General features: G+C 49.9%; 10 protein-coding genes and 1 non-coding gene across 11 annotated transcripts; 6 read left to right on the forward strand and 5 right to left on the reverse strand.

Annotated features, from left to right (window-relative positions):
• Window positions 1-69: 69 nt before the first annotated feature.
• TrAtP1_004585 (uncharacterized protein) lies at window positions 70-3,426 on the reverse strand (the record flags this gene model as incomplete). The annotated part of the gene is made up of 1 exon (XM_014083502.2): window positions 70-3,426. One exon carries the CDS (start codon window positions 3,424-3,426, stop codon window positions 70-72), a length of 3,357 nt encoding a protein of 1,118 aa, XP_013938977.2.
• A 1,070-nt stretch (window positions 3,427-4,496) lies between these two features.
• On the reverse strand, window positions 4,497-6,228 carry TrAtP1_004586 (uncharacterized protein; the record flags this gene model as incomplete). The annotated part of the gene is made up of 2 exons (XM_066112366.1): window positions 4,497-4,693; window positions 4,749-6,228. 2 exons carry the CDS (start codon window positions 6,226-6,228, stop codon window positions 4,497-4,499), a joined length of 1,677 nt encoding a protein of 558 aa, XP_065968450.1.
• Window positions 6,229-6,877: 649 nt separating this feature from the next.
• Window positions 6,878-8,068, reverse strand: TrAtP1_004587 (uncharacterized protein). Its single transcript, XM_014084064.2, has 2 exons — window positions 7,755-8,068; window positions 6,878-7,705 (listed from the first exon to the last, which is right to left on the reverse strand). The coding sequence occupies exons 1-2, from the start codon at window positions 7,824-7,826 to the stop codon at window positions 6,980-6,982; spliced, it is 798 nt and encodes a 265-aa protein (XP_013939539.1). The 5' UTR covers window positions 7,827-8,068; the 3' UTR covers window positions 6,878-6,979.
• Window positions 8,069-8,453: 385 nt separating this feature from the next.
• TrAtP1_004588 (uncharacterized protein) lies at window positions 8,454-10,006 on the forward strand (the record flags this gene model as incomplete). Its single annotated transcript, XM_066112367.1, has 5 exons — window positions 8,454-8,780; window positions 8,831-9,217; window positions 9,279-9,647; window positions 9,709-9,841; window positions 9,894-10,006. 5 exons carry the CDS (start codon window positions 8,454-8,456, stop codon window positions 10,004-10,006), a joined length of 1,329 nt encoding a protein of 442 aa, XP_065968451.1.
• A 1,195-nt stretch (window positions 10,007-11,201) lies between these two features.
• Window positions 11,202-15,864, forward strand: TrAtP1_004589 (uncharacterized protein). The gene is made up of 4 exons (XM_066112368.1): window positions 11,202-12,516; window positions 12,627-12,833; window positions 12,896-13,445; window positions 13,514-15,864. The coding sequence occupies exons 1-4, from the start codon at window positions 11,487-11,489 to the stop codon at window positions 13,803-13,805; spliced, it is 2,079 nt and encodes a 692-aa protein (XP_065968452.1). The 5' UTR covers window positions 11,202-11,486; the 3' UTR covers window positions 13,806-15,864.
• On the reverse strand, window positions 14,306-15,331 carry TrAtP1_004590 (uncharacterized protein; the record flags this gene model as incomplete). The annotated part of the gene is made up of 1 exon (XM_014084066.2): window positions 14,306-15,331. The coding sequence occupies one exon, from the start codon at window positions 15,329-15,331 to the stop codon at window positions 14,306-14,308; it is 1,026 nt and encodes a 341-aa protein (XP_013939541.2).
• TrAtP1_004591 (uncharacterized protein) lies at window positions 15,843-17,351 on the forward strand. Its single transcript, XM_014084067.2, has 2 exons — window positions 15,843-16,396; window positions 16,578-17,351. Exons 1-2 carry the CDS (start codon window positions 16,276-16,278, stop codon window positions 17,153-17,155), a joined length of 699 nt encoding a protein of 232 aa, XP_013939542.1. The 5' UTR covers window positions 15,843-16,275; the 3' UTR covers window positions 17,156-17,351.
• A 1,299-nt stretch (window positions 17,352-18,650) lies between these two features.
• TrAtP1_004592 (uncharacterized protein) lies at window positions 18,651-20,469 on the forward strand. Its single transcript, XM_014084068.2, has 2 exons — window positions 18,651-18,795; window positions 18,872-20,469. Exons 1-2 carry the CDS (start codon window positions 18,755-18,757, stop codon window positions 20,226-20,228), a joined length of 1,398 nt encoding a protein of 465 aa, XP_013939543.2. The 5' UTR covers window positions 18,651-18,754; the 3' UTR covers window positions 20,229-20,469.
• A 222-nt stretch (window positions 20,470-20,691) lies between these two features.
• On the reverse strand, window positions 20,692-20,791 carry TrAtP1_004593. The gene has a single exon. It is a non-coding gene; the product is annotated as a tRNA-Ile (tRNA).
• A 568-nt stretch (window positions 20,792-21,359) lies between these two features.
• TrAtP1_004594 (uncharacterized protein) lies at window positions 21,360-21,515 on the forward strand (the record flags this gene model as incomplete). The annotated part of the gene is made up of 1 exon (XM_066112369.1): window positions 21,360-21,515. The coding sequence occupies one exon, from the start codon at window positions 21,360-21,362 to the stop codon at window positions 21,513-21,515; it is 156 nt and encodes a 51-aa protein (XP_065968453.1).
• A 1,101-nt stretch (window positions 21,516-22,616) lies between these two features.
• Window positions 22,617-24,032, forward strand: TrAtP1_004595 (uncharacterized protein; the record flags this gene model as incomplete). Its single annotated transcript, XM_066112370.1, has 1 exon — window positions 22,617-24,032. One exon carries the CDS (start codon window positions 22,617-22,619, stop codon window positions 24,030-24,032), a length of 1,416 nt encoding a protein of 471 aa, XP_065968454.1.
• Window positions 24,033-25,224: the final 1,192 nt, after the last annotated feature.

Raw genomic sequence — 25,224 nt, forward strand, 5'->3', positions numbered from 1 at the left:
CAATCTAACTCAGATATCTTGATATGATTCAATTCTTAGCATCTTCTTTACTACAGGCATGTAGTCATCTCAATCTTGCCTCCGACCCTCCACAACTGGGGTCCCAGGGCTAACTACGCTTCCCGGCGGTTGTCTGATCTTTGTTACTACAGCGCCAGCCTGAGCTTCATCGACAAGCAGACTGATTTCCATCTTCATTGCTTCGAGTACCGCCACTGTCTGGCCCTTTTCCAGCACATCGCCCGGCTTCACAAGCACTTTCCACACATTGGCATTAATGGGTGACTCGATGGAAACGACATTGGCAGAATCAGCGTCATCACCCTCGGCAGCTGCCGCGTCATTTGCCGCGCTCTTTGCCGCTGTCCACTCCTCAAACAGACTCCGTTCAAGCTCTCCCACCTCGTTGGCTGCTTCAGCCTGACGCTGCCTCCAGGCCTGATACGCGGGATCCTTGGCAGCCGCTTCGAATTTGGCAATATACTTGTCCATCTCCAACGTCGTTTGCTCAATGTCAAACACATATCGGCCTGTCTCAAAATCCCGCTCGATCTGGTCGTACTCCTCCTCGGAGACTTCGTAGAACTTGATCAAATCGAGATGGTTGAACAGCCAGGGCCGCTCAGCAGAGAAACCAGGGCGATTTCCCGCCCCATCCCATCCACCCAACGTACGGCCCATTAGCTGGTATCCTCCCGGTGCAGCAACGGGATAGATGGCCACCAGTGAGCCGCCAAGGCCAACTGAGCCGCTGGGTGTATAAACCCGACTTGGATTGTACTTTTGGCAGGTTAATGAGCGCCAAGGATCAAGCGGGAACAACATTGGTGTTCCAACGTAGAAGCCGACGGCAACTGCTAGCCATGGTGTCTTGAGAAGCGCATCAAACACTTGCTGGCGGGTTTCGAGTGCATTATTCTTGCGAATATACTCGACATTGTCCGGCATGTAGGCGGCCGAAGGTCTGATGTTGTCCATGTACCGTTGCGCAGAATCTTGCAATGAGGAGTGGTCGAGGCAAACGGGGAGCCGCACTTCTCGAACGGGAATCTTGACGCCCGTATTCTGCCCCATTTGGTCATCGAACTGAATTAGTTGTTGGAGAAGTTTGGACCGGTCCATCTGGAACGGGTCAAAGCGCACAGTGACAGAGGCGAAGTTGGGATCGCTGCGCACGCTCGGTAGATTTGCATCTGACACTTGTTTGACGAGAAACTGTGTGCAAGCAGTGTTGCGCAGATCCGACACCTGGTTGCCGTATTCGACAATGATGCTTGTGTCACCTCCTTGGCGATATGTTACTCGTGGATGGTTCCCCTTGGATTGCTTCTGGTGTAAAATTGAAGACGAGGTTTCATTGGTGAGCTCGATAACAAGAGGAGATATCTGGCCTGTGTTTCTCTGCGAAAACACTGCAAGAGCTTGGAAAAAGGCATTCTTTCTCCTCGAAATGTCAAGGGCATTGTCGTAAGTGACAGAACGAAATCGTATCGTGTTACCAGGCTTTACCTGGCCAAGCTTCCACATCTCACCGGAGCAGACAGTCGTTGGACATACGAAACCGCCCAAGTCTGGACGATCAGGCCCAAAGATGATGGGAAAATCGCCTGTGAAGTTGACGCCGCCATTCGGATAACCATAGTCGAGCACGTTGGATGGATGCGATCCGCCGTCACCGCCGGATGCTCGAGCCCACTTCAATCGCGGTCCTTCCAACCGGATACCGCTTCGACTGCTGTTGTGACTGACCGTCCAGTTGGCTTCGTACAATGTCGCATAGCCCTCGGGGGTCAGGACGTCTTCGGATGCGTACGGGCCGTCAATGCAGCAAATAGTCACATTGTCAGTGAAATCGGGGATGACATTTGGTGGCAAAGACAAAGGCGTGGCTTCTGTGGCCCACGTTCCGGATTGTGGAGATAGATTGAGGATATCGTGAATTAAGAGCTTTCGTCCTTGTACGCCACCAAAGCCGAGCTCCGGAGCTGTGGATTTGGAGCCAAGAAACTTGGGGACCTGGGGAAACCCGCCTTTGACGGCAAGATATGTTCGGAGGCCATTGCCAGTCACCTTGCCGAGCTCTAGTACTTGAGATTTCTTAATGACAATCCTCGACCACATGGGCTGAGATGCGCCATCGAGGGTAACGGGCAGCTCCGCGCCACAGACTGCCACGACAGCTGCTTCATGGAACAGCAGCTTTGGACCAGATAACGTAAGTTCCAATAGCTCGACTCCAAAGTCGTTGCCAACCAAAATGTTTGCCATTCGAGCACTGACATCATCCATGGGACCGCCGGGGGGGACTCCATGTCCCACCGCAATACGGCCGGGGTAGTCCTGGATTGTAGTGAAAACACCGGGGTCGATTACTTGCAAGGAACAGCTATCAAACTTGAACGTTGACAAAGAATTGGTCAATGTATTGCCACTCGCAAACATGTCAGACTCAAGAATCCTCGAACAGTATTCCAAATTGGATTGTGTTCCCTGGAGAGCCGTGTCAGCCAGTACGGCAAGCATCTTTTTTTGGGCGGCGGCACGACCATCAGGACTATACGCCATGACCTTTCCGATTAATGGATCATAGAGAGGCGTGATCCTCTGGCCACTTCGAACCCACGTGTCGACTCGTACGCCCTCGCCCTCTGGCCAATGTACGTGTTGGAGGACGCCAGGGCTAGGGGCAAAGTCACGAAGCGGTACTTCGGCATATACTCGTGCCTCGATTGCTGATCCTAGTGGCTTGGGTCTTCCGAGACTTTTCAGGACATCTGATGGAATTCCAATCCGACCACCGAGTTCGTAGTCAGCTTGTCGCAGCATGAGGTGTACCAGATCAACTCCATAACACAGCTCGGTGATTCCATGTTCAACTTGTAATCGCGTGTTCATCTCGAGGAAGAAGAAGTCGGCTGTCTCATCATCTACCAGAAACTCGACCGTGCCCACGCTCTTATACTTGAGCTGTGACGCATAGTTGACAGCTGCCTGAAGCATCTTTTCGCGTAGACCAGGGTGACGCTCCACAAAGGGGCTGGGACACTCCTCAATTACTTTCTGATGTCGCCGCTGCAGTGAACACTCCCGCTCTCCAAAGGCGACCACAATCTCTCCGTTGCCGGCGACTTGGACCTCAATATGGCGTGAATTCGGATAGTACTTTTCCAAGAAGACTCCGCTGTTCTTGAAAAGCGTGGTAGCGCGGCTCTCGACCATGGCGAATGCTTTCTCAACATCTTGTTCACTATAGCAGATCTGCAATCCCATCCCACCACCTCCACCTGTGGCTTTCAGCATGACTGGACAACCCAAGCGCTTTGCAGCCGCCACGGCTGTCCCGGCGGAATCCAAGAGCTGTGTGCCTGGAATTACTGGGACATTTGCGGCTTGGGCAATAGCTCTGGCCTCGTGCTTGAGCCCCATAGCATTGATAGATGCTGAGGAGGGCCCGACGAAGATAATGCCGGCAGAAGAAACGGCCTCTGCGAACTCGACATTTTCGCTCAGGAAGCCGTATCCAGGGATGATGGCGTCTGCATTTGTCCGTTTACAAATGTCCAGAATTGCCTCGCTTTTGAAACAATCTTAGCAAAGTACACTTACTTCGGACAGCGCTGTACTTACCCGTTCGTGTAGGCTGTGCTGTCCTCGCCTGGCAGCAAGACAACCTCGTCTGCTAACGTGGCGTGTAACGAAGTTGCGTCAGCATTTGTTATGATAGCGACGCTGCTGACTCCCAACTCGCGGCAGGCCTTGATGCAACGGACGGCAATCTCGCCTCTATTGGCTACCAAGACCTTGCGAATGTTGCTCAGCGAAGTTAAGTCGACGGAGCCCATATTACCGGCGATGGGGGACAAATACGCGTAATCAAATTAACACGAAGTAGCATTATAAGTGGTGAGACAGGACCTAAGCGGCCTCTCGATATATATGAGCCTGAGGGATCAGGTCCAGATTTCCTAGAACTGCATTACTTCAGAACCGATGGAACCAAACCTGGTCTGCGTCACAAGCTAATCGTTCCTATTACAGTTAGATTTTTTACCCCAGCGCGGGGTATAAGACGGGGTATCCGGAATAGGAAATACGCCATCGTCAGTCTAGTCCTCGGCAGGCGGGACGGGATAGACTAGTAGAAACGAGAGCCAACTTAGTCCATCTCCTAGTTCGTGTAATTCTTATCTATCGGCAATGAGGGAATGAGGCTGGAGAGAGGAAAGGTTTGCTAGATCATGCAGCTTGTCACATCTGCTGGTTCTATGGTTTTTTTCTTCTGGCTCGTAGAGGTATGATTGCTTCACAGCAATGCTCCAAAACATCACACGCTTATCATACGCAAGACTGAGGCAACTGTAGTTGGACTTTGGAGTGAATAAACACAACGGATGGCAATGATAATATTCAAATTATAAAAACTAAACACTCGCACCATCTTCGTCTCAGACATATCAATCTGCCATACGGCGGTTACTTGTCCATTGAAGATGAGGTTAATGAGCCTTTGCACCATATCGCTCAACAAGGTTCCAATACGATCGTGCAGTGCGACGCCGTAGGGATTTACCCACGAAAATCATCACAATAGCCGTGGACCATACTGCCAATCCCAAGATGGTTATGAGTACAAAGGCATAACGAAGCGACAGATTGGTGATCATGGGGACAACAGCATATCCAAAAGCAAAACCTAGTCAAGTCAGTCTATCATCATTAAAGCGAGTGTCCAGCGCCAATTAACATACCCATCATGTTGCGAATCAGAATGGCCGAGACTAGGCCTTCTCCTGCAACTTCTTTATACGTATCAAGAATGTATGTGAATGCGAGGTTGGCTCCCATTGGGAGAGTAATGGAGATCAAACAGAGGCCGAAAACAACTCCGAACCAATGGATATGATAGGATGCACCCACTCCGTAGAGAAGGCAGCCAGCGGGATGCATGACAAGCGCAATAAGACATGTCCAGAGTCGGTGCTCGGGCTCCATAACGCCACCATTTCGACGAGCAAGACGGAGGGCGAGAGTGTCGGCCATCCATCCTGAGAGAAAGCAACCAATGGTGACTCCAACAACGCAGGAAAGGTATGTCAGACCAATGTTGTTTGCAGAGAAGTTGTACGGCGCATTACCAAGGATGAGAGCCAAGGAACCGCCAACGACGTTATACCAGGCAAGAATTCCACCTACGAGCAGACCGCCAAAGGACATGCCAGGAAACATGAACAATAGCCGAATTGGTAAGAAGAAAAGCCTAAAGGTACTGGGCTGTCGAGGGTCACGGAACCCCCAGAACTTCAGCTTCTGCAGGTAGGCCTTTGTGTTCTCTTGCTCACCAAATGCGGAAGGCTCAGAAGGCGAGATAGACTGCGAGGCATAGTCATCTTCTCGATCTAGAGACTTCTCATTGGTCTTCTTGTCCGATGTGTCCAGGGTAATGGCTTCGACATCTCCACCAGTGTTGGTTTTCACTGGGCTGATTCCCGGTGTATAGCGCTCATTGCTGGCAAGATGATTACGATAAAACATTGTTTCTTCGAAGAAGAAGAATGTAACAACGGTAACACCTGCGCCGATGAACGTCAGGATGTACTGAATCCAGCGCCATCCAAGCTCCTGCGCCACATAGCCAGAGGCCACTGGCGTGAGGAAGGCACCGCACCACAAGGTCCAACTATAGGCACCCATGAAGAAGCCTCGGTCGTGGGTGAAGAAAAGATCTCCGATGATGACCTCGATAAGCGTCTCCTGAGGTGAGGCGGCAATACCGAGGAGGATGCGGTTGGCAAAGAACTCCCCCCTTGACTTGACGTACGCAGTCCAAAGAGACACAAGGGTGGTCATGATGATGGACACAAGAAGTGTAAGGCGCCGGCCATTGCGAAGTGCAAGGCATTGTGTGATCATGGTCCCCCAGCCCAAGAAGAGGAAGAGAATACCATTGCCAGTACTCAAGTCGGCAATTGAAATACCAGTGTCTTTCTCAATCAAGATGTATGCAGGAGACAACCCTGAAATCATACCGGCGACGAAAAAGCACCATACCATGGCACAGATGATATTCCTGGTCTTGCGTGAGGCGACCCAGCGAAGGGGGTCATCAGGGTCATTGGTCGGCTGCGGGACGAGGACGATGTCTTGAGACTGCTGACCATGCTTGACATTGAAGATGCCTTGGACATCAACAAGCTGGACAGTCCCAGGAATGAGAATTTCGGACGCCATTGGACCAATTTGACGCAGATGTGAGATACAATGGAGAAATGTATGTTTGGCGGTAATGATATGATTCAAGAGATTAAGAAATTGAAAGTAAACTAAGAGAATTGAAGATGTTTAATTCTCATCCTAGACTGGAGGTCTTCTCCAGATGCCTTGTAATGAAGAAGAAAAGACTGGGTTGCTATGTATTAGTGTCGACAATGGACGTTTCACCAGCTTTTTGTATCCCCTTCCGGCATCCTAAAGATTAAGCGGTTTACGATAACAATGGTTGCCATGACTTTCTACCCCGAGCTTTCAATAGCGTGTTTGTTGGTCCCTTATGGACAAGACCTGAAGCCGTAAGGCGCTACCCCACATGATAACCCTGGGGCCTCGGATTTGTCTAGTCTCGGACCCCAGCTAAACTTCAGTGCCCTTGAGAGCTAGTAGATAAGGCTTGAGAAACTATGAGTGAGGCTAGGACTTACACGTAGCTCGGTGAAAGGAAAACTCATCAGCAGGGGCTCGTTTCGCATGGGAGGCCTGATATGTCTGCAGACCAATATCAGACCCCAGGCCTGTGGTTAGGTTAGGTGACCGGAATTTCTCACAGCATTGGAATCGTGATTACAGTTATTCAAAGTCAAGAAAGCTCTATATACAAATCAGGGCGAAAAAGGGGTCATTTTGAGAATTTATTTTTTGAGAATGCTGTACTTGACACATATTCTATATATCCAATGTCTAGGGCAGTAATTGCTTGTCCATTTGTCTATAGCGCATAGTTAACCTGGCTAATTTCCGACGCAAATCTGGACCGGTTGGCTTCATCAACTGCTTGGCGTACTACCTTTGCGTTCTGAAGGACCGTGGGCACGTCAGAGTGAAGACAGATGCTAAAGGGCTTGCCGTCAAAGCCAAAGCTGAACTTGTCCCCGTTGATATCCTTCCCACTATCAGTCATAGTCGCTCCTAATGCCCGTTCATAACAGAGTTCCGGCGTAACCTGTTGAGATTGTGCCACAGGGACAAGTTTTCCTTCTGGTGAGTAGTCTATGTCGACATACATTTCTCCTTGGAACGGAATGCCCAACTCGTTGCACATTGCCTCTTGTTCGGGATTTTGCGAGGCATAAACGGGCACTCTGAATATCGCACATGCCTTCAATACAGCTCTCATGATGCCCTTGTCTCTTTGCATGTAAAAGAAAAGTTCTCCATGAGGCTTGATGTGGGATAGCTCTACGCCCTCGGCATCCAGCATGGCTTTGAGAGAGCCGACTTGATAAAGAACCATGGCATACATGTCGTTGACGTCGATTTCCATCTTCCTCCGACCGAAGCCGAACAAGTCCTGTAATCCAGGGTGAGCACCGGCTCTAACGCCGTGCTTTTTGCAAAGACGAATCGTCTTGAGCATAATGGAAGGATCACCGGCATGAAACCCGCAAGCAATATTTGCGGCATCAATGAAAGGCATCAGCTCTTCATCAGGGCCCTGGAAGTCCGCATTAGTGGGAGATGCATGACTGGGCCAAAGAACTTACCATCTTCCACCGTCCAAACCCTTCGCCCATATCGGCATTGATTTCATACTTGCGAGCGAGTCCTTGCGCCATGATTGCGAACTGAGATGACGCTAAAAAGAAATTCCTGGAAAGACTTGGGAATAAAGATGCTGATGATGTAGGTGATTCTTAGTGCGGCGAAGAGTGATTTTCAGTGGCTTTTGGGGCTCAATACGGATCTCCGTGAATATGCCTCCATGGGCACAATTCATTCTGTATTACCAATTACATCACTCATCTTTCCTCCCCTGGCCTGCATCCCCTAGACGATGATGCTGCTGATGGGGTAGTGGATGGTGGCGGCGGGGTAGGTGGCATTTGGAGTAGTAGAATGGGGGAGTTGGAGTAACAGAAAGGGGAAGTTGGGGGAAAAAATCCGAAAAGGGAAATTACCGGAAAGGGAAACGCAATAGGGTAGGAAATAACGAGGGTTGTGATATGAAGTTTCTAAGTCGTACGCCGCCCCAACTTTTAATTGTGATGATGTTAGTAATTCGGAAATCGAATTGGAGGCGAATTAACTTTAGAATTTCGATATGTAAGCCCTACTGATACTGCCTCTGGACGCGCTCTGGAAAAAAACATTAAAATCCGTCTCTGCGAATTCTCATTGAGCTCCAGTTCCAGTCGAATACAGCATCAATTCAACTCTACTATTCTCATTTATAAATATTCACCATGGGTGACATCCCGGAATATCAATACTCAGACTTTCGCAGCGAGGTGGTGGCTGGTCTCCCTTTCTTCACGCCAAAGCAGAGAGTCCCAGTCGGCACTGCGATTCTTGATCCCAAGAACGGCGTCACCGCAGATTCCATCACCCCTGCCTTTCAACCGATCACTATCCGGGGCAACACGTTCCAGAACCGCATCTGGGTTGCCCCGATGTGCATGTATAGTTGCCAAGATGGCATGTTTAGTGACTTTCACGTGGCCCACTATGGGCAGTGGGCCATGAGAGGGTGTGCCTTGATCCATTTGGAAGCAACCGCAGTGACGGCCAGAGTAGGATCGCTCTCTATTGATCGATAAGCTTGTATTAATTCATGATTCAGGGCCGCAACACACCGCAAGATGCCGGCATCTGGTCTGACGCCCATATTGCGCCTCTAAAGAGAATCGTCGACCTCATCCACTCGCAATCTCAAAACGTTGCAATCCAGCTCCAGCACGCCGGCCGCAAAGGCAGCGTCACTCCACCATGGCTGGGTCTCCGTCTCGTTCCTGACGAGTTCGATGGGTATGCCAACCAAGTTCAGGGCCCTACTGCCGAGCCCTGGAATGAGAACTACGCAACCCCTGGAGAGATGTCGGAGTATGAGATCCTTGAGACTATCGAAGCTTACGGCCAGGCCGCTCGCAGGGCTGTTGAGGCTGGTGTTGACGTGATTGCTGTTCATGGGGCTCACGGATATTTGTTGCACTCATTCGCGTCACCTGCGGTAAGACTCCGAGTCATATTCATCAAGCCTATTGTTGGAAGTAATGCTTACACTGGAGTAGACGAATAAACGCACAGACCGGTGGGGTGGCAGCTTTGAGAACCGCATCCGAATCGGCGTGGAGGTCATTCGTGCTATACGACGTAATATTCCAGAGAAAATGCCCGTATTTTGGAAGATTTCAGCCGTGGACTGGCTGCCAAAGGGAGAAGGATGGGAGTTGGAAGATACTTTGCGATACATCCCTATACTCGCTGCAGAGGGCGTGGATCTTTTTGATGTTTCAAGCGGAGGTACCGATCGGAGACAACAAGTTCAGCTTGGTCAACAATACCAGGTCCCATTCGCCAAGGCTGTCAAGGACCTCAGGCTGCCGAACGTATTTGTAGCTGCTGTTGGCTGGATTCGAGATGCCGAGACTGTTCGCGATGTATGATGTTCCCTGCTTTACCGTTTTCTGTGCTTGATGACTGACTGACTATACACAATAGATTCTGAGCAATGGAAAAGCTGATGTAGTTCACGTCGCGCGAGAGTTTCTGCGAGATCCCAATTTTGTCCAGCGAGTTGCACTCGCTACAGAGACTGAAGTCACTTGGGTTGATCAGTATCATCGCGCTCCCAGTATGTCCATCTTGAAGACTTTTGAGCTCATTTGACTAACAGAGGTTTTTAGTGAACCGAAAATATGTTGAGTCGACGACGACGATTACAACAGACGTAAAAGTGTCGAAAGATGTAATTCGATCGCATGATGACCAGGTATCAAACAAGCTAGCTTCTCAGTAGGATGAGACCCAAGACTGTATTACGCTTTTTATCCAAAAAAGCTGCAGAGTTAGAGCCAGTATTGTCTATAATCAGTTCGGAGAGAAATAGGAACCCGATGGTCAGGACGATAGATTGCCATTTCTTCATTAAAGAAGATGATTAGCTGCAAGAGAAACGGAGCGGGGGTTTTATCTTTCAATCATGCGGTAGAGTGAGAAGACAAATCAGATGCATCATTGACTGAGACAGAGGCAATTTGTTTGACTGTCTGCCTGTTCTCAGATGATAATTGAATCGTTCGTTCCCCTGGCGGGCACTTACAAAGGCTCAAGCGTCTGTGCGAATCCGTTGATCTCTCTGCATGTAAGCATACCACTGACGCGGATGACTTAAATTCCCCACACGAGGCATCAGCGCCACAGAGATGGTCTATTGGTGTGAGAATGACAATTAACGAGCTTTACTATATACACGCATATGAATCCCAGGAAGAGCCACAAATGTGCACTAGTTCAATCGAAGTCAGCCGGTTTATACAAGGTCAGCAGGATCACTAGAAATCGCCTGATGTGATTGAAGTTGCCTAGGCAAGTAGGCAAGTTACATGGATTCTCCTGCCACGTGTTTGGCAAGGTACTGAAGACACATGAAGCCTATGCCTTATAAAAATGAAGATCCGGCGTTCATCTTGGCTGCTGCCTAATAAAGAGTGTACTTTGTTCAAACGGATCGTGTGGACAGAAACAATATGCTAGGAGTTGGCAGTGTTAAAAAAAATGATAGCGGAGTAGAGAGCGCGAATCGTGCAAGGCGTCATTGTGTAAGTCCGATTTGAGGAAATTTATTTACGGGCTTGGCGCTGGGGCGATGTAACGGTAATATTGGTAAAGATAATAGATGACTGGGAGTATCGTGATGAAATAGTATGAGAAATTCGGTATATACCTATTGAGGAAATCACCGGTTTCTGCGCCGTGCTATCCATAAAAGCAAAATTTCCGCGGATCCGCTATTTGTACTAAGAAGATATCTGAGCTAATGATTGGCCAAGAGCTCTATCAGTTGTGTTGTTGGTTGTCTTTTGTTGTTGGGTCTTTGACTTGAAATTCTGTCTATTGGTTTTTAAAGGGTTAGGCGTATCCCAAGTAGGAAGGTATAAATTAATATTGATCCTTGATGCACAACGATGAAGACTTTTTATCAAAATCTGCGTGCAAAGTGTTGTTGGTTGTGTCTGGTTGCTCGGCCTGTGACTCAGTCCTTTCCACTGGTTTCTGAGGCATCGAGTGATTATTGATCCGTTGCGCCCAAAAATGAGGAATTAAGATCTACTGAGATTGCGACGGGAATCCTCGGAGTTATGGTGATATGCCTCTAGCTGGTAGCATTAGATGAATGCATTGAGGAGTATCAAGGAACCCTTAAAAGAAAGCGTGCCTCTTGAGGTTTGGAACGAGATGGCTGATACATTATACTTGCACTCATCGAAGACTCGAAGATGTTTTCGCAGCATTGTCTTTGCGCAAAGACTGCGGCCATCTTCTACCTCACTTTTTGTACTTCTCTCTTATGGGCTACAGCTGTAGCTACTACCTCCAATCCTGTCGTCATTAATGCAACTAAAACCATTGAATTCTCGTCTGCAGTCCAACTGGCATCCTCTGTACAATGGCAGCTAGATCAGCTTGCGACTATCCCAGCCATTCCGATTCCAAAGAACATCACGGCGCTGCCTGCCTATCAAGCTGTCGATAAGCTGGCTCCGGCCTTGCCTGTGATCCAAGCAGGTATTAAACCTCCATTGGCCGAAAGCATGATATCCGACTTGAGATCCCGGAACAATGTATCATCAACTGGAGACTCATTAGCCGCTCGAACAAGCGCTCTTAGACTGTTAGTCGTTGGTGACTCTATGACACAGGGCCAACAAGGCGACTACACCTGGAGATATAGACTCTGGGAGTGGTTTCAAGAGAATCAAATTGCCGTTGAATTCGTTGGCCCGTACTCAGGGACGGTACCGCCTGACCCTGCTTCTCCGCCATCACCACCACCGCTCTACGGAGCTACCGCGCAAACGACTCAGCCTGGCACAGATGGAGGTTATGCCAAGGACGTAGATGCTGACTTTCTAGACAATAGCAACCATTTTGCCGTTTGGGGTCGCCCGGCGGCTGTTGACGACGGTCTTATTGGGGGCGTATTGCAGCAAACCCCTGCAGACATGATGCTGCTGATGCTCGGGTTCAATGACATGGCCTGGTTCTATAGCGACGGTGCAGGAACAATTGATACCATCGGCAGTTTGGTCTCCAATGCGCGGGCCGTGAATCCCAATCTTCAATTCGCCATTGCGAATGTGCCGCAACGGAGCTTCATCGGCGGAAGACAGGACCTAGTTGACAATACCAACACATATAACGAGTTGTTGCCCGCTGCCATCTCTCAATGGTCGACTAAGCAGTCGCCGATACACCTTGTCGAGCTTCAACAGAATTACGACTGTCAGCCCAGTGGCTGCCCAGCAGGTGCGTTTTTAGATCTATATCTCTGGGGCGAAACAATAGTGTCGACTGCTATAAACGGCACAAGTATACCTAGCTTTGCTTTGCTAATGTTCTTCATGTATATACTACAGGTTATGATGGCCTGCACCCAAATGCTTGGGGCGAATATTTGATAGCCCAAGCTTTTGCACAAACCCTGCTCAAGGACTTTGGCATAGGACATGTGCCTCTCGCTATACCTGATGCAAATGATCCAAGTCTCGCCAGAGATCTTCCAGTTCCGTCAAATTTCCAGGTCTTCACCAGCCCTCAAGGCGTGTCTGCAACCTGGGATGAAGGCAAGAACCTCACCAAGCCATGTATTACGACAACTGCAGCTGACGTACTAGCCCCCCTACAGTGTATGGAGCTTACAGTTACGACGTTGTAGTCTCTATCAATGAAGGCGCAAACACCTATTCACCAACAACGACATCGTACAACAGGTGGGATTGCCAATGGCCGCTCGCCGGATGGACATATGGCGTGTCTGTCCGAGCAAGTGCCGGTGACACGAGAAAGGGAGCCTATACTGGAACATTGTCAGCAGTTGCTCAACCACAGCTCGCGCCTCCGCCTGAGAATGTCGTAGTCACGCCCACAGAAACTGGCTTTACAGTAACGTGGGACCCTCCGACTGGTGATTATACAGACAGCATTGTTGAATACAATGTGCTCTATTGGGACTGGAGCCCCACGGATTGCCAAGCTATTTCCGGAGCTGCATTCAAATCGTCGCCAGCGGTCATTGAAGGACTCAATCCAGGAACCAACTATCTCATCGCCCCGGTGACTTGGAACAAGAATGGACAGGGATTGCCTTTTATCGCCCAGAATGCTGTTCCCGGAGCCGGTACTCCTGCTGTGCCTGGTGCCCCGTCGGTCCATTCCAATGACCCTACCACCGTACAGTGAGTACAGACATGACAGGCTTGGAATATCAAAGCAGATTGCTAATATCCACCGTTTCTTCATTTAGCATCACCTGGGAGGGCTCGAGCCTGGCCGGAGGATATCACGTCTGGTCAAAGAATATCAACCAAGCGGGCAGCGAATGGAAAGTAATCGCCAACGTAACAGAGTCTACCTGCAACGACGAGTACTTCCTCTTTCCCGGAGTATGGAACTACGCGTTTGCAATCTCCGCTTTCAACGGCAATGAAGAGTCTGAGATGGGACCATCGAGTGTTGCGCCCTCGCCCCCTAGCAGCGTCACCGAGGGGAGCCCCGGCCCAACCTGTACCGCAGCAGCATCATCGTGCCTATTATAAGTCGGTTTATCGATATTTATCAATACAAGTTCACCATTTGCATTTTTATATACTCAAACAGGAGTCTCTTGGTCTACCACCTCTGTTGCGACCTACACACATGACTCTTCGGGCCACCCTGTGCTGGGGCCTTGCCGGAGTAAGTCATCGCATAGTCTTCAAGCTTGCATCAATATACGTTTAATGTCAATGTGTTCTCGCTTGCTAGCCTGATTATAGCCAAACGGGATCGTCTTCAGTCAGCCAAAAGCGCCAAGATGGGGGTGCCTGCTCATCTCCCGGCTCCGGCTCTTTGCCTAGCTCTAGCAGTAAAGAGCGGTAGCAGCGGCAGCAGTAAGAACTATTCGCCAGCTGTAAGCACGGTGTACATTGCGAAGACGACAACCTTGACTACCACCATAGGCACGAGTGTTCTTGAAGGTGCCTTGACCATTGCGGGCATCAGTTCGCTAGTGTTTGGGGCAAAGGAGTGAGCTGCCACTCTCTGACTGCAACTTGAACTACTTGCCTACGCCGACTGCAACGCCCGACCCATGTGATGCAGGTTTCTCTTGTCGTTCCTGCCACTCTTGAACAGCCTCTAGAAAGCGCTTCCTGGGTCTCGTTTGAGCCATCTCAAGTGGACTGAGATATGAAATATCACCAAAATGATCATCTTGACAAAACGACGCATGGTTTAGGTCGGCACCGCGATCCAGCAAGAACCAGACCAACTCTCTCACATCCTTGCTGTCGCCGCTGTGATAAGCCACCCTGTCTAATGGCGTAGCGCCGATTAGACCTGGCCACCACCATTCCGTCTTCACGTCGATCCCAACCTCATCTACAAGGTATCGTACCATGTCCATGCGCTCATTGAACCAGACATTGCTGGTAGAGGGGTCGGCAGAGCCATTGTAAGGTGGTGCGAGGTAAGTAGCGTGTTCAACGGCAAAATGTAGCACGCCTACGTGGAAAGGTGCGCCCTTCTCTCGCAGTAGCTTGAATGTCGGGACCGAACCACTCTTCGCAGCAGCCTCAAGCAGAGTTATGCGTGGGACTTGGCCTACGCCCCTGGCATCTCGTGGTGGAGTGTCGCCAGGCAGATATACGCTGGCTCCGTGATCGAGGCACCACTCAACAAGATCGTGATACCGTACCACGGACCACAGCAATGGCCAGGCTATACGAGATGGCCGGGAATCAATATCCCAGCCGTGAGCGATGAGCATCTCAATCGCCTCGAGTGAAGGCTTGGCGAGTGCATCTTCGTCATTGAAGAGCGACCCGGAGTACACGTCACTGACGTCTGCACCATTGTCGAGCAGGTAAGCCTGGACTTTGACTGCCTTTCTCCGGAGAGAGCTTCTGAGGCAGGCTTGGAGGACGTCTTGAACGGTGTCGCGTGTTTCTCCCCTGGCTGCCAGCGAGAGGGCTTGCGCCATTAGGGTTACATTGTCAGTTCTGCAAGCTTGGAAGCCCATCTGTCTCGGAGCGGTGGCCCGGGCCAGTGGCTGCGGCGTTTGATTCGGCTCTGTATGTTCCATCGAATCTCAGAGGGAAGAAAGATTGATGTGGCTTGTATGATTATGACTTTAAAACGGGGGCGGCATTGTGGAGGAAGAATGCTCAAAGGAGGATGATGAAGCGAGCGACGAACGACCTCGGGGTTAGTGCTATTTGCGGCATGCTGTTGGTTCTCCGTCGTTCTAAACTCGGCTTCGGTGGACGGCACAATTTCCGTGCTACAGATTTCTTTATGTGCGTGTGTTTGGGCGCAGCAAAAAGAAAAAGAGGTAGAAATTTATCAGTTAAGAGGTAACATTGGAGGCATAGACATGGATGCAGGTACGTGAAAGCTCATGCCCGTCTTGATCAGCAACCATGGACTACTACCCATAGGCGCTTTCAGCTCTTAGCTCTAAGATTGCCCAAACTACATGCAGTAATTGCGTCAACTTGCAGCTTCTCACTACAATGGGCTGCATTGCCATGGATACAGTGCTTTTAACGAGCAAAAGTCTCCATCACTGACTGCTCTGGTTGCTTGTTAGTATAGTGTATAAACACAAAATCCCTGTCAAACAGCTCCCACTGCCAAGATGCTCAATCGTCAATGGTGGGGGAACAGACCCGCCCCCAGTTTCTAGAAAGTTACAGCACGGCGCGACGACCTTAGTGGAACGATCCAGCACCATCCAGGCGCCACCCCAAGCTTTTAGCGCACTGCACCGCCTGGAGGTCCTCCAGATCGCACCAGACTTCCGTCATCCATCCACGCACCCTCTTTTTGTCCTTAGGTCAGCCTTGTGTTGTTTTGTTTCCATATTTATTTACCTTTCTGCAACCCATTTCGCGATCGACGACGCCGCCAATCCCTCTCAATTAGCTTCACCCTGCCTCATTTTCTGCTCTCTGCACCAGCCTTTAATACGTGCTTGTAGTGTCCGTTTCTTCTTCCTCTTAAGCGTCTTCTACTGCTGCAGGCATCATGAGCGGGTCGCGGCCACTGCGGGGCGGGTGCCAATGCGGCCGAAATCGTTACATCATCGCCATTCCCGAGGATAGAGTCAAAGAGGCCCAGGTGCTGTTCAACACTGAGCCCCAGCATCGTAAGTGAATATCCAGTCCCTCTATGGAGTAGTCGTGAGCGAAATAAAGGCAATTGCATGGGCTCATGGATTGCATCATTTGCCTTGGCAATTGGTGTTTTTCGTTGGGCTGTTGTTTTGTTTGTTTTGATGTCTTTGGCCCCCAGCCAACGGCTTTGCTAACGACTCTTGGCGCAAACAGAGATCCCTCTCGCGACACCCCTGGCGGCCTATATTCGAGTCCCGCTCGCATGGTATCACAGCACCACATACGCCTTCTTCCCGGATGAGAAGCATTCCATGATCCGCAGGGTCTACACACACCCAAGCCAGGACTATTCCAAGCGGCACTTTTGTGGCTTCTGCGGCACCCCATTATCGTATTGGTCCGAGGAGCCCCGGAGCGAGGCCGAGTTCATCAACCTCACGCTCGGCAGTCTGCTGCGGGAAGACATTCGAGACCTGGAGGACATTGGCCTGATCCCCCAGGACGGCGACGAAGATGCGCCGTCCGGGGGCGAGGCTGCGCCGGCGGCGACACCGACGAAAAGGACAGCTCTTCAGCAGTCGTTTGGCGTTCCCTGGTTCGACGGCTTAATCGAGGGTTCTCGGCTAGGAAACATGCGCCGGAGCTACGGCACTAGGAGGTCGCGCGACGGGCAGACGAGCATCGAATGGGACATTGTCGAGTTTTCGGAGAATGGCGGCGGAGAATCGGCCGAGGGCGATGCTGCGTTGACGCATCTTGGCAAGAGGAAGCTTAGAGAGCATGATGCTTGACGGCGACGATGCGACGATGGAGACGGAGACGCAGGTTGGTGGCTTGCCGGGTATTGAGGATGCATGCGTGTAAATGGAGGTTTCTTTTTCTGGGTTGGTCATGTCCTGTCTACATGTTAGTAGGTGCATAAAACAGACATGGTCTGTACATGTAATACTCTTTTCTCTCTGTGCGTTATCTAAATTCATCTATGGTGTTTTGATATCTTGAATGGCGTTTCGTACCGTGAGTGAATGCTGGCTTGGAGTTGCACCGCTTGCTTATACGCCGTCTGGTGCCTGAATCCCATGCAAGGGTCCTTTTAGCAGTACCCGCAAGCCAGCCATATCTGCCTATGCAGACCGTTTGCTAGTGCAGATGCACAATTTCGGAGAGTAATGCTGGTCGATAGATTGCCATGTTCCGCGCCAGCAGTATTGCTGTTTATTATATTACCTGCCTTGGATGTACATGTAGCTGCGTTTACGTTCCACTGCCTCCGTCTCCACGTGTTCTCTCGGCTGAATCTAGCCGTCGGCTTCAACTCGAATGAAACCATGCTCTTTTCTTCCGAGCATTGAACCAAGTGACTTGGTCTTCTGCCGAGAACGCAAGACACATCTGTCCACTTCCAATGCTCTCCTCCCTACTGCTGCTGCTGCTGCTGCCTGTTGATTCTCTTGCTACCTGCAGATCTGCTACCCAAGATGTGTCACTCCCACTGTGTGTAACGTGACAGCTTCATGCACTTACATGTATATATCAACCTGCAATTGTTTACACTTATACATGTCCAATAGAGTGTGCATCCGTTTACCTCCAAACCCCTTCACTTTGAATCCACCACCCTTCACTTAGTTGCCCGTCTCTCGGCCCGCTGACGGCACCGGCTTCATGTTTCGGACAATCACGTATAGGCTAAGCTGCTTGGAGCCGCCCGGATCTCCATCCTCCGCTGATTGAGGGCCACTAGCTTTACCTTGTGACTGTCTGTCGGTCAAGGCGGTTGGCCGAGGAGGATTTTCAACGTTCGAATAGAGAGCTGTGAGAGGGGAATTATGGGTTTCGGTATCACCGCCAGTTACCGTTCTGGGAATCCTCGCTCTACCATGCCCTACCTAATGCAGCTCCCATCTACGACTACCAAGGTAGTTCAATTACAATATAGAGTGCTATCGCTAGATTTGTACTTATCGAGTGCATGATACTAGCACTACTCCATAGTTCGGGGTACGGGGTAGAAGGCCCTATTATCTTAGCCTCGAAGCATGGGTTAACCGTACCACTATTATCAGTAGCACTTGCTGGTTAAAACGGACGTCCCAACCGTAGCTTGGCTAAATGCGCAGGTACCCATGGCAGGGCACCACCATTATCCGGGAAAATACGCCATGCGGGCTGTGAGCGTATCTTGTATTTCTCCATGTTTATTTTCCGAATCTTAGGCTGGATGGGAGGGGCAATTATATATATCCAGCCCTTGAGGCTAATTCCCACCCGTCTCGTTAGCTGAGTGGAAGCGTGCATTGCATGATCTCTTAAGTGGTTGTGCACCTGGTTTCAAGAATACCTTTCTTCCTGTTTTTTTTTCCTGAGAAGGAAAGTGTAATCTCTTGAAAATGTTGCCCAAAGACTTTCAGTGGGGCTTTGCTACGGCTGCGTGAGTCTCGTTCAGTTTATATCAAAAACAAGCCACACAATATCCTTTTGTCCAGCCACTTACACATCATCTACAGCTATCAAATCGAAGGCGCCATCGACAAAGACGGCCGCGCTCCCAGCATCTGGGACACCTTTTGCGCCATCCCCGGCAAGATTGCCGATGGCACATCCGGCGTCACGGCCTGTGACTCGTACAACCGCACGGCCGAGGATATTGCGCTTCTGAAATCGCTTGGAGCCAAGTCTTACCGCTTCTCCATCTCTTGGTCTCGAATCGTCCCCAAGGGCGGCCGCAACGATCCCGTCAACAAGGCAGGAATCAACCACTATGCGCAATTTGTCGACGACTTGCTCGAGGCGGGCATTACCCCTTTTATCACGCTTTTCCACTGGGATCTGCCCGAGGAGCTGCACCAGCGATATGGCGGCTTGTTGAACCGTGACGAGTTCCCGCTGGACTTTGAAAACTATGCTCGCATCATGTTCCAGTCACTGCCCAAAGTCAAGAACTGGATTACCTTCAACGAACCTCTTTGCTCCGCCATCCCAGGTTATGGCTCCGGAACTTTTGCTCCAGGACGTCAGAGCACTTCAGAGCCCTGGACTGTTGGTCACAACATCCTCGTTGCTCATGGCCGCGCTGTAAAGGCCTATCGAGAGGAGTTCAAGACGACCGACGACAGCCAGATCGGCATTGTCCTCAACGGCGACTTTACTTATCCCTGGGACTCTTCAGACCCCGCTGACAGGGAGGCGGCTGAACGTAGATTGGAATTCTTCACGGCGTGGTTTGCCGACCCAATCTACCTGGGAGAATATCCTGCATCTATGCGTAGACAGCTCGGAGATCGACTGCCAACGTTCACAGCCGAGGAGAAGGCCTTTGTTCTGGGCTCCAACGACTTCTACGGCATGAACCACTACACATCCAACTACATCCGCCACCGCACTTCGCCCGCCACTGCTGACGACACCGTGGGCAACGTCGACTGCCTGTTCTACAACAAGCAAGGCCAGTGCATCGGCCCAGAGACGCAATCTCCATGGCTGCGCCCTTGCCCGGCCGGCTTCCGTGATTTCCTCGTCTGGATCAGCAAGCGATACAACTACCCCCGGATTTACGTGACGGAGAACGGCACCAGCATCAAGGGCGAGAACGATCTGCCCAAGGAGAAGATCCTCGAGGATGAGTTCCGAGTCAAGTACTACAACGACTACATCCGCGCCATGGTTACGGCCGTGACGCTGGACGGCGTGAATGTAAAGGGCTATTTCGCCTGGTCGCTGATGGACAATTTTGAGTGGGCGGATGGTTACGTGACGAGATTTGGGGTGACGTATGTGGATTACGAGAATGGACAGCAGAGGTTCCCTAAGAAGAGCGCAAAGAGCTTGAAGCCTTTGTTTGATGAGCTGATTGACAAAGAGTAAAAAGAAAAGAAAAAAAGACATTACGTGCTACATACTCTTTCTCCTTTTTTGTTTTGTTGATATTTCGTCAAGGAAAGAAGTAGTACATAACGAAGTGAGGTAGCGAGCGAATGATAAGATTGAACGCATACACACTGATCGGAAATGAGATGTAGGAAAAGAATGCCGGATAAAGTGCGTAAGGAAGATTTGCGGCAGCGCTTACAAGAGTGCACATAGCTAGGTAGGCAAAAGAATGAATACATGTCTTTGAGATAACTAAGGTAGGAGGAAAATAGGAAGTGTATATACAGAATCAGAAAAATTAACCAAGGATTCCAGATGAAGCACGTGGGCAATGCTCCTGGCAGTTTCAACATCCACATTACGAAGATTCAACCAAGGTCGACTTTTGGCTACAGCATGATTAACTATTGGTCGTGACAATTATATTGATCACAAAGCGGAAAAAAAAAAAAAAAGATGCTCACGGCAGGGCTTGAACCTGCGGCCTCCGCATTACCAAGATTTCAACCAAGGCTGAAGTATTAGTACGAAGCTCTAACCAACTGAGCTACGCGAGCTGACTAATCAACGCCAAGTCTCTAAGAGGGACCTGGTTAGAGCCGATGTTGATGAAACTGGTCCAAATTGGTTATATATACTCAATTCAATAAAGAGCTCTCGCCACCAATAAGTTTAAAGATAGCCCAATAAACAGGGGATCTATCTAATATTGAGCCCTAGATATCTAAAATGGTAGACTGCGCTCATTAAACAAGATAATACGCGAGCAGTCTGATTACGAAATCAGGGAGACTCTCTTGGTGAGAGCTTGTTGTGTCAGGTTTCTCTTAAAGTCAAGGCTCATCCAACGTTTAGCCATTATAACGTCTGTATTCTGCTGTACAGTGCCTTGAGTCTGGAGTCCGTCCAGATTCTTGGCAATCATGGCATTGATTTCCTTCCATGGTGCATTTTTAAAAGCAAAGCGTCATGCTGTATTTGTTCAGGCAGCTGTGCTTCAAAGACCGTCTCTATCGCCTGATGACCCGACCCATGATCTGTTTTCATAGGTGTGCATCCAATCATATTTGTCGCTAGGTCTTCCGACGCCAGGACTAGATCAATGGTCGACTCAAATTCTCCTCCATGCCAGGTTTTGGTGCCTCGCGGGAGCAAGCTGCTAAGAGCTATTTCGTCCTCAAGATGAATGATATCGTCGGCTTCACCCTTTCTCGCCCAGGATATATCATCCCCGCCCCACAACTGGTCGTGACGGTTATCCCTCCTTCTGACACAGGCTGACCCCCAGCCTGTGGTGGGCCATATAGATTTCTTCATTAGAGCAGAGATACTGGTAGTAGTAGTGGCTAAGGCCTCTGTCTACGTGTAGTGGGGCCATCGGATCCGGGTGGGACAGCCGCACCGTCGCAACAGCTGCGGAAATGATGGCCGGCTCCGAGTCCGACTACATCCCGAGATTGACATCACCAGGTCACCATCACCTTACACACCGAGCCAACTTTTCCTTTCCATCAACCCTCTTTCGACCGCGATCCCAGCAAGAACCGTGGCTGACTCTTCATCTCCTGGCTTCGCAGCTTCTAGAGCTGCAGCTTCTCTCAACCATGCTTCACCCAACTCTGCTCCTGGTTAGGGCCGTTCTCCTCACTTTTTCGTTGCCAAGTGTCTCTGAGCATGATTTCCAGTATTTGTCTTGTATTCGCATTTATTTTTGCATTTCTTGAACACAACTGGCTCCAGATGTTCAGCCGTGTCTATTCGAACTAAGTATTTTGTACGCTGGAGAGGTATATATATAGCTTTACCTTGTTTTCCGAACTGCCAGGCCGCTTCAACTGCTGCGCTGTCCATCTGAATATTCTACATCATATTGGGCACAGTGGCATTGGCCCGACCAGAAGTGAACTCCATTGTTGCGGAGCTTTGCATATTGGAGTTTCCTACGTGGCAGAGACCTAAAAGCTGGTCAACTTGCAGTTCTCAAAGGGAATTGCCCAGTTCCTGCACAAAAGCATCATATCTCTCATCGTTGGGCAGCAATGTGGTCTCATCACCACTGAAGTCATACGGTACAATACCATCAGCAGTATAGCGCCAAGAAATTGGTGTGATGCGATGCATCTCCGCCTTGTTGCTTGTAATGTCCCATGGTACAGAGACGTTGCCAGATCCGACCAATATCTCATGGGCTTTTGCAGAGCCTCAAATTACAGGGTTTTCAGCCCATACCATAACCTGGCCTGTGCCCCTTACTTTGTGTGGTGTCTCCTTCGGCCAGCGACCTACCCCGCCAAATTCTCCTTCGTCGTTTGCTCGACCGATCCATATTGTCTCTCATCCGCTCAAACCAACCCTTCTTCAATTTTGAACGTCGGAGTGATCATGGGAGAAGGACAAGCCCTTGAAGCGCTCGGCGTTACCCCCGACAGCATCTGGGGCGACGAAGATGAAACCATTGTCTATGCCCAAGTACTTGGACAAGGAAAGGCAATGATTTTCCGTTTCCAGCGGAGCCATGACAGCTTGCCCCAGTCGTTGCCAAGCCGGATTGTCTGCTGCTATCACGATCTCGAGGTGCCGGATGGGGCATTCACTTTCCAGAATCGCAGCTCAATGCGAAGCGCTTTATGGTCTGCCATAGCCATGATCTGGCCTCATTGCATCATGGACCCCGCAATTGTCGACCCTGGTGTTGTAGTTGATATCATTCCTGGAGAGACCCAGGAGATTGTCTGGAGAGCTTACCAAGAACCGCTCTTTAAGCAGTATCTCGCGCTCCTCCGTGATATCGAGCCAAGCGACTTGGTTGCTCAGGGCCATTCTCCTCGTATTCTTGACATCTCCGAGATTGTCCTACTCGAGGCATTGGGCGGCAGAGGCTGCTCCAAGCGGGTGCAGTTTGAAGATGCAGGCAAAGTATCAACGTTTGTCTTCAAAGGGATTGATTTTCAAACGTACCTGCAACTTCACGATGACGACGACGAATTGACCCGCACCATGGTCGATGTTTGGAGACGTTCTAGCAAATTAATCGCGAACATGCCACGCCATCCAAACATCCAATCGCCACCACTGAACCTAGTATCGGTTCGCGACTCCAATCAGAACACTGTGCTTGTTGGTCATCTATCGACTTACTTCGCTGGAGGTGACCTTCGTAACGCAATTGAAGCAGCCAATGCAAGAGAATCGCACATCTCCTTGCAGCAAAAAGCTAAATGGTGTCATCAAATGTGTCTGGCGATAACGCACACCCACAGGGTCGCGCATACTTTCCACATGGATATAAAGCCCGGGAATTTTATTATTGGCGACCAAGGGAACCTGATCCTTATTGACTGGGAACAAAGCGGTGCACCAGCAACCACACTCGCCCCCGAGGCAGACGGGACCTGGGACGTGGAAGAACAGAATATCAAGGAGAACGGACCGACGAGGCTGGCCTACACCAAATATACGGGCCCAGAACGTCGGAAAATGCCCGAAGGCAGTGGACAGGAGACCTTTAATGTTTGGAATGTCTTCCCAGAGTGGCAAGTGAGTTGCCCTAAAGCTATTGAGCTGGCAGAGGTGTTTGCGTTAGGGAGGACCATGTGGATGCTTCTGAGCCAGATAGCCAACGACTTTGACGAGGTTGAGCACCCCGATGATGTTCAGGTCACCTGGACAGGAAACAACAACCTTCCATCTCAATGGGTCCAAATTGTGGAAAATTGCATGAAAGTCGATCCAAACGATCGTCCATTGTTAGAGAACTTGACAGAGTTCTGGAAAGGCGAAGCATATTCCTTGAGATAGCGTTTCATATATCTCTTTCTCTGCTTTGTACAGTCTCCCAGGTTTGATTGATGCGATAGAAAATAAATCGTAACGCTTAGTTGTACCATTTTAAATGATTGCTAGTTGTGCTTGACGGTAGTACCTGTAAGCTCAGAGCGAGCGGGCCTTAGTTGTTAAGGGACTGTAATCCTGAGCTTGTGGCGAACTGTGCGCTCATTGCAGTCGGCCGCTTGAGTATCACCTTGGTCTGCAAACCCCGGTTAATCATATCATCAATCAGGTCTAGACATCTAAATATGGCACTTTGCTCATTAAAGAAGATCGTATGCGAGCGGTCTGGATTGGTAAGAGTTCGACATTTAGCCATTATAGCCTTTTGGAATAGCTTCCGCTTACAGAGACGAAGGCGATACCAAGCTCCAGAGAACCAGCCAAGAGAATATGTCCTGGGGAGAGAAATGTCGGATACTAATATTCGCTGCCCAGGGTGTCCGTTATCTGTTTGGCTCTCCATGCGGCGACTGGGACACTCGCCGACATGATCATAGCGGCGATGTGCTTTCGGAATACGGATGAGCATAGAATACTCTCTGTGCTATAGAATCCTAGAAAGCTTACACCGAATTCCACCACAATGACGTCGGGTTCGATCTGGCTCAGCCAATGTAAAATTCCCAATACAACTGAAACTACCTCCGTTACGTCGCCACATGTGCTCGGCAAGCCCACCTCCCTGAAGCCCAAAACCACATCCGCGTTAGTAGACGAGAGGTTGCCCAGGTTTGCAAGTAGCGCCATGTCAGTAAGCTTTGCACACGCGACTTTCTGCCTTTTTGCTTTGAAATGTTGAACAATATTTGTTGCCGTGGTAGCAATGCATTAGTTTAATGCACCAGAGAGCAGCAAATGATGCTGAAGAGAAGATACGAGATACGTATACTTCTTTTCTGACGCCAGGTTTTCTTGTTCACACCTTACATAAGGCATAGGTAAAGATAGGGTGTGTGTGCCCACCCTTCTCTTCAATGCCCGTCTACTTCTATTACTGCCTTACCCTTATCAAATTCCCCCCCCAGTATGTACTTATATGCTTTAGTGTTATTTAAAAGTTTAGATTCCACTGTATAAATAAGACACCTCTCTAGCCTAGTATTCAATAGTACTTTTTATTATCCGCTAAAGCCCACATGTCGCTGATGTTTTAAGTGAA

This window comes from Trichoderma atroviride, chromosome 2 (assembly GCF_020647795.1).
Source record: "Trichoderma atroviride chromosome 2, complete sequence".
Lineage (NCBI taxonomy): Eukaryota > Fungi > Ascomycota > Sordariomycetes > Hypocreales > Hypocreaceae > Trichoderma > Trichoderma atroviride.

Excerpts from the sequence above, each read along its gene's own strand:
- TrAtP1_004587 (XM_014084064.2), bottom strand. The coding sequence starts at position 7,826 with ATGGCGCAAGGACTCGCTCGCAAGTATGAAATCAATGCCGATATGGGC. Across the intron at positions 7,706-7,754 it reads GGTTTGGACGGTGGAAGATG|GGCCCTGATGAAGAGCTGAT; the intron begins GTAAGTTCTTTG and ends GCGGACTTCCAG.
- TrAtP1_004591 (XM_014084067.2), top strand. The coding sequence starts at position 16,276 with ATGAGCGGGTCGCGGCCACTGCGGGGCGGGTGCCAATGCGGCCGAAAT. Across the intron at positions 16,397-16,577 it reads CAACACTGAGCCCCAGCATC|AGATCCCTCTCGCGACACCC; the intron begins GTAAGTGAATAT and ends TGGCGCAAACAG.
- TrAtP1_004589 (XM_066112368.1), top strand. The coding sequence starts at position 11,487 with ATGTTTTCGCAGCATTGTCTTTGCGCAAAGACTGCGGCCATCTTCTAC. Across the intron at positions 12,517-12,626 it reads GCCCAGTGGCTGCCCAGCAG|GTTATGATGGCCTGCACCCA; the intron begins GTGCGTTTTTAG and ends TATATACTACAG. Across the intron at positions 12,834-12,895 it reads GTCTGCAACCTGGGATGAAG|TGTATGGAGCTTACAGTTAC; the intron begins GCAAGAACCTCA and ends GCCCCCCTACAG.
- TrAtP1_004592 (XM_014084068.2), top strand. The coding sequence starts at position 18,755 with ATGTTGCCCAAAGACTTTCAGTGGGGCTTTGCTACGGCTGC. Across the intron at positions 18,796-18,871 it reads TGGGGCTTTGCTACGGCTGC|CTATCAAATCGAAGGCGCCA; the intron begins GTGAGTCTCGTT and ends CATCATCTACAG.